This window comes from Maylandia zebra, linkage group LG18 (assembly GCF_041146795.1).
Source record: "Maylandia zebra isolate NMK-2024a linkage group LG18, Mzebra_GT3a, whole genome shotgun sequence".
Lineage (NCBI taxonomy): Eukaryota > Metazoa > Chordata > Actinopteri > Cichliformes > Cichlidae > Maylandia > Maylandia zebra.
In genome coordinates this window covers 22,694,695-22,701,645 of record NC_135184.1, presented here as the reverse complement: position 1 = coordinate 22,701,645, position 6,951 = coordinate 22,694,695, and the positions used below count along the sequence as shown (strand labels likewise).

General features: G+C 45.0%; 1 protein-coding gene and 1 long non-coding RNA gene across 2 annotated transcripts; one reads left to right on the top strand and one right to left on the bottom strand.

Moving 5' to 3' along the window:
• The first annotated feature begins 1,518 nt into the window (after positions 1-1,518).
• Positions 1,519-2,773, top strand: LOC143413621 (uncharacterized). Its single transcript, XR_013094236.1, has 2 exons — positions 1,519-2,003; positions 2,504-2,773. It is a non-coding gene; the product is annotated as an uncharacterized LOC143413621 (long non-coding RNA).
• Positions 2,774-3,160: 387 nt separating this feature from the next.
• Positions 3,161-5,308, bottom strand: LOC106676503 (uncharacterized). The gene is made up of 4 exons (XM_014413263.3): positions 4,959-5,308; positions 4,566-4,817; positions 3,908-3,997; positions 3,161-3,735 (listed from the first exon to the last, which is right to left on the bottom strand). Exons 1-4 carry the CDS (start codon positions 5,086-5,088, stop codon positions 3,476-3,478), a joined length of 732 nt encoding a protein of 243 aa, XP_014268749.1. The 5' UTR covers positions 5,089-5,308; the 3' UTR covers positions 3,161-3,475.
• Between the last annotated feature and the right edge of the window lie 1,643 nt (positions 5,309-6,951).

Genomic DNA, 6,951 nt, shown 5'->3' with positions numbered 1-6,951 from the left:
TGAACAGAGAGACCTCAAGGCCTGGTTTCAACTGGTTTGTGCTCAAATGTATTTTTAAGTCATTGTGGATTTTTACATGACTGAGTATGCGAGGGACGGCAAGAAATTAGCCTATTACAATTTTTATTAGAGATGACTCTCTGTTTATATGTGTATATGTGTGTATATAGTGTGATGGGCAGTAACCAGAGATGGGCAGTAACGCGTTACTTGTAACGCGTTACTGTAATCTGATTACTTTTTTCAGGTAACGAGTAAAGTAAGGGATTAGTATTGCAAAAACGATAATTAGATTACCGTTACTTTCCCGTAGGAACGCTGCGTTACTGCGTTACTAAAACCGTGATTTTTTTGCGAGAATGTCTCATGGCAGTGATGTAAGCGAGTGCGACGTTCGTGACAACAGCTGTGTGCAGATCAACAATGGATAATATGTCGAGTGTGGGAGAGAGTATGAGCGTGCAGCGTTTAAAGCGTGGAAGTACTGACCTTACTTTGAGTTTGATTCCATAAAAAGTGACAAAAACATTAGTGTCCGTTGTGCGTGGGAAGAAAACTTGTTTTTAAAGCGAAAAAAACCCTAAACTTCCAAGCAAGCACCGAGTGCGCAACGACGGAAACTCTTTTAGAAACTCCCGGATTCTTCCACTGACCGCTGTGGCACACCTGCACCAGGGTAAACCTCCGCCTACGCCACTCCTGCTTTACAGGTGAAAATAGAGCAACAGGACCGCTAGTCTTTGATGTTATTTATTTTCTGCTGTGTTTTACTTGCATCTATTTGAAAGAGTGAGTGTAAACACACACAAAAAATATTTTATGTGCTGGAATGTGCAGAAAATAAGTTTAAATGTTAAACAAATTTCTTCCAGTCAGTGAATGTTGCATATAATTAAATTTTTGCTTGATGCATGAAGTTAAAAGATTAAAACTGATAAAACAAGTTTTAAAAAGAGACGTTTCCATTTGATTACATTTTGTATGATGGATTATGTAGAAAAAGTAGAATTGAGCTGAAAGATCTATCGCTTTATCACCTATTCAGGCTGTAAATCGTGTTTTTAAAAAGTAACTAAGTAATTAATTACTTTTGAAAATAAGTAATCAGTAAAGTAACAGGATTACTTTTTTAGGGAAGTAATCAGTAATTAGTTACTGATTACTTTTTCAAGTAACTTGACCAACACTGTTTACAACACACAAGTATTGGCCATCTTCCTGATTTTCTACTTTTTTGGATATTTGTCACACTTTTTCTCTTGCCAGTCTGACCAGACTTGTTGAATCAAGAAATCACTTGATTTAGGCTAAACAACACATCATGTCACAATCTAAAGAAGCAGCTGAGAAACTAAGTAATTGACATCTATCAGTCTTTAAAGGGTTACAAAGTTAACTGGGACTCCAGTAAGAGACATAATCCATAGGTGAAGAAAACCTGGAACAATGGTGAAGCTTCTCAAGAGTGCCTGGACTACAGTACCAGTGCTCTTTGTCCAACAATAACGCTGTGTTCACACCGAACGCGATGGACGCGAATAAAACGCCCCAAACGCCCCTAATTTGACGCGTGTACATTCGCGTCTCAACGCGTGTCCAAGAAAAATCCATCGCGCGTCAAAATATGATATTTTGACGCGCGTGAACCGGGAATGTGGGAGGGAGTTGTGCCAGACCTGGTTTTGCAAGATGGCAGCTATCGAGCTAGCGCTTGAAGAGAGAGTCTCCCTTCTCTATGTACTGTGGAGAGCAGAGCAGCAGCGTAAAAGACGTCCTCGCTGTACCTGGGTCCATCAGGTCCTCCAGGCGCGTGAGCAGTTTGGTGAGTTTCACCATTTGCTCCAGGAGCTGCGCCTGGATGACGGCAGATTCCAGCGATATCATCGTCTGTCACCCGGCCAGTTTGAGGACCTGCTTTCCCGTGTCGGTCCCAGAATCGCCCGCCTAGACACCAATTACAGGCGCTCAATCCCACCTGCAGAGCGCCTGTCCGTCTGCCTGAGGTTAGTAAAAGTGGTCAATACGGTAGTCCTTTATTGATACCTGTGCTAATATATGCTAAACCAGCCATTTATACACTGCTAACATGGATGTGCTATGCTAACAGTGAATGCTGTCGGTGTTTACTGATGGCATAGCACATCCATGTTAGCAGTGTATCGTGTATACACTGCTAACATGGATGTGCTATAACAGTGAATGCTGTCGGCGTGTATAAACTATCGTTTATACACTGCTAACATGGATGTGCTATGCTAACAGTGAATGCTGTCGGCGTTTACTGATGGCATAGCACATCCATGTTAGCAGTGTATCGTGTATACACTGCTAACATGGATGTGCTATGCTAACAGTGAATGCTCTCGGTGTTTACCGATAGCAAACTGGTACTGTTTATAATATTTCTAGTGATACTCAGATGGTCTCATCAAGTCCCGATTTAATTTAATTCGATTTATGCTGTTATCAGTGGTTGAATGATAGCATGGCTGTGGTGTCATAGGTATGGTGAGCCAGATCATCCCCCAGGTAGCGACGGCCATCTGGGACTGTCTAGTGGACGATTTCACGGCTGTGCCTTCAACTGAAGACTGGCGGTCCATCGCAGAGGGATTCCAGGAGCGCTGGAACTTCCCCCTCTGTTGTGGAGCTCTGGATGGGAAGCACGTCCAGACGAAGGCACCCCCCAACTCAGGATCCATGTTCCACAACTACAAGGGAACTTTCTCCTTTTTAAAATTTTCTTAATAAATGGATCTCTACTCCAAAATAACCTAACCTCTCTTTATTCTCTTAAGTAACTTGTCTTCACTATGTTCCTATAACCAGTGTGATGCAAAAGTTTGAGCAACCTTATTAATAGTGATTATTTTCCTGTATGAATCGGTTACAGTAAAAAATGTCAATTACATATATCATATAGGAGACACACACATTGATATACACTACATATTTATGTTATTTCTCTTTTTATGTGTTGCCAATATATGCACCTGCTTTATTTAGTGTAAAGTTATTGCACACTTTCTGTAAATCCAGTGAACTGCATTTCACTTCTCAAATATCACTGTGTGTGTCTCCTATATGATGTATTTAACTGACAATTTAAATTGTGACAAATAACGATTTGTACAGGACAATGATGGCTATTAACAAGGTTGCCCAAACTTTTGCATCCCACTGTATCAGTATATTTTGTCATTAGTATAATATGAAATAAATTCTACTTGTGTCAAGTCGGGTGCCAATATTTGCTGTGTAGTAGAACAGAGACATTTGTCATTATAAATGTTTATTTGATAAAATATATAAATTCAGTAATAAAAAGATTCAACATAAATATATAAAATTTAACTATTTACAGAGAGACAGGAATAAAAAGGACCCAGCTTGGAGTGGAAGAGCCTCAGGGGAGAAGGAGGAGAAGAATAAGAACATTGTTTCTGCCCTGGAGAGCTGCTGCCTCATCAGAAAACTACTGATCATTAGGGTCCAATGTTTCCAAATTTAGCACAGCTGTGCTGTTGTCAAAAACTAATTTATGAATTTGGAATTTCACGAATTCTCGTGTCTGAGGCGGCATGCTCTCCAGAGCAGGAACAAGGCCGAGGAGGAAATACTCTGTTGCAGACGGGCGTGGCCTCTTTAGGGACTCCAGGATAGCCAGCTCCACCGCCGATGGACCATCCTGGGACCCTTCCCTCGACCGCCTTCGAGCTCTCCTCCTCTGTGGGCCTGTAAAAAACAGAACAAAACACCACAAAGAAATGAGAAGGCTGCTACTAGATTGTCATTTTCAAAATTGAAAAAAAAACAGGATATGAACAGATTGGTTGTAGATATTTAGTAAAGGTGATCACAAGGGAATCCAAGCAAGTAAAAAGCTATCAGTGCTTGATGTTCATACCTGTGGGTGCAGCAGCAGGAGTGGAGGGACCAGGGACTGGGGAGTCAGGAGAAGCAACAGGGGAGGACTCTGCTGCATGATAACTTGACTCTATCAAGACAATATTAAATGTTAACAGGTTGAAGACAATAGTCATAGAGAATATTATATTATTATATACTTATTATTATATACAGTGGTCTCCCATTTATTGCAGCACATGAACAGTAGTCACAGTTCTCACAAGTTGATTCTCAAAGTGCAAACCTTTGTCGATTTTAAAACGTAAAAGTATTATGCCGCGCTTTTTCTCCGTCTGCGGCGCCACTTTTGTGCGCCTTTTTTGCTCCCGGTGCAGGTGTCTATTTCCGAATGAGGGTCATAGTTATGAGTGTTTTTGTGCTGTTTTTTTCTATTTGAAGTGATGGTTATCAAAACCAAACATGATAAGTTTGGCAAGCGCAGGAGACACGACACGGAGGAGATTTGTCATTTGGGCTGCAGAATGCAATGCGCATCGTTGAAAGCTGTACGGTGCAATAAAAAAAATCAGCGAAAAGGCGAAGCGGTGACGGATGAACAGCGGGACTACTTTATACTGTTTATTAATAAACAAAATATATTCCTGTATGACAACACGCATAAATTAACTGCCTACATTAATTAATTGTAAACATACCTTCTGACTGACACTCCCCTGCTGCCTCTTCGGGCTGTCCCTGGTCCTCGGGGGAGAAGTTCTCCACGGTCCGCACCATATTTCCGCTGGTCTCCCGCGGGGTGAGGAAGGGGTCCAGAAACCCCATGACCGCGAAGAACTTCCATCTCCTCCCCGATCCTGCTGCAGACCCACTCCTCTTCTCCTTCTCTGACCTCTTCTCCTTATTATATGTGTCCCTGAGGCTCTTCCACTTTCTCCTGCAGATGTCCTCTGAATAAACGCATTATCTGGTTAGCGGAAAGGTATTTGTACAACAGTGGGAAAATCGCGGGACAGTAGGCGCGCTTGCTAGCTTTTGCACGGCTTCATCGGGTCAGTCTGAAAATTAAAAAGAAGAAGGAATGAACTTACCAGGTTGCCCGATCTCCTCACTTATGTGTCTCCAAGCTAGGTCCTTTTTATTCCTGTCTCGGTAGAAATAGGAGCTGGCATCATATAGCTCGGGGTGGTTAGCCACGGCGCTGATCAGCTTTTCCTCCATACTGAATGAAGAATGAAGGGCTTTGGCTGGATCTGCCCCTTTGACCTAGGTCAGAGCCACGTCACCAGGCTCCTGATTGGTTGTCGCGGCGCGATTTGACGCTGGAGTTCAGATTTTTCCAACTCGAGCGGTAGACGCGAAACGCGCGTATGCACAAAGTGCAACACAAAAACTCACGCGCGTGGTTTTATTCGCGCGTCAAACGCGCCTGACGCGCTACACTGACGCGCATTTCACGCGTTTTGGCGTTTTTGCGACGCAAATCTGCTTCCGAATTTTCGCGGGACCCGCAATCGCGCGTCATCGCGCCTTTCCATTGACTTTACATGTAAACCTGACGCTCTATTCGCGTCCATCGCGTTCGGTGTGAACACAGCGTAAGATTGGGATAAAATGGTATCCATGGGAGAGTACCAAGTTGGAAACCAATGCTGATCAAAAAGAACACAAAGGCTCATCAAAAAAACATCTTGATGATCTCCAAGACTTTGGGGAAAATCTCCTGTGGACTGACGAGACAAAAGTTGAACATTTTGGAAGCTAATGCTAAAAACTAATGCAGCATTTCAGGAAAGAACATCAAACTGACATTTGATGGTAGTGTGGTGATGGTCGCTGTTACTGATGTAGACATGAATTCTGCTCAGTACCAGAAAATCCTGAAGGAGAATCTCTGGCCCATTGCTACAGGCCATTCGATCCCTATATAACCGTTGCAAGAGCTTGGTTCGCATTGCCGGCAATAAGTCGGACTCATTCCCGGTGGGTGATGGGCTCCGCCAGGGCTGCCCTTTGTCTCCAGTTCTGTTCATAATTTTTATGGACAGGATTTCTAGGCGCAGCCAAGTGGCGGAGGGCTTTCGCTTTGGTGGCCTCAGAATCTCATCTCTGATTTTTGCAGATGATGTGGTTCTGTTGGCTTCATTGGGTGAGGGCCTCCAGCTCGCACTGGAACGGTTCGCAGCCGAGTGTGAAGCAGCGGGAATGAGGATCAGCACCTCCAAATCTGAGGCCATGGTTCTCAGCCGGAAAAGGGTGGAGTGCCCACTCCGGGTCGGGGATGAGTTCCTGCCCCAAGTGGAGGAGTTCAAGTATCTCGGGGTCTTGTTCTCGAGTGATGGGAGAAGGGAGCCGGAGATCGACAGACGGATTGGGGCTGCAGCTGCAGTAATGCGGACGCTGCACCGGTCCGTCGTGGTGAAGAGGGAGCTGAGTGTAAAAGCGAAGCTCTCAATTTACCGGTCGATCTACGTCCCTACCCTCACCTATGGCCACGAGCTGTGGGTAGTGACCGAAAGAACGAGATCGCGGATACAAGCGGCAGAAATGAGCTTCCTCCGAAGGGTGGCTGGCCTCTCCCTTAGAGATAGGGTGAGAAGTTCGGCCATCCGGGAGGGGCTCAGAGTAGAGCAGCTGCTGCTCCACATCGAAAGGAGCCAGCTGAGGTGGTTCGGGCATCTGACAAGGATGCCCCCTGGGCGCCTCCTGGGTGAGGTGTTCCAGGCATGTCCCACCGGGAGGAGGCCCCGGGGCAGACCCAGGACACGCTGGAGAGATTATATCTCTCGGCTGGCCTGGGAACGCCTTGGTATTCCCCCGGATAAGCTGGAGGAGGTGGCTGGGGAGAGGGAGGTCTGGGCCTCTTTGCTTAGGCTGCTGCCCCCGCGACCTGGCCCCGGACAAAGCGGATAAAGATGGATGGATGGATGGAGAATCTCTGGCCATCAGTTTGTGTCCTAAAGCTCAAGCACATTTGGGTTAAGCAGCAGGACAACGATCTGAAAAATACCAGCAAGCCCACCTCTGAGTATTTGAAAAAAAAAAAGGTTTTGGAGGCATGACCTTAAACAGGCTGTTCACATT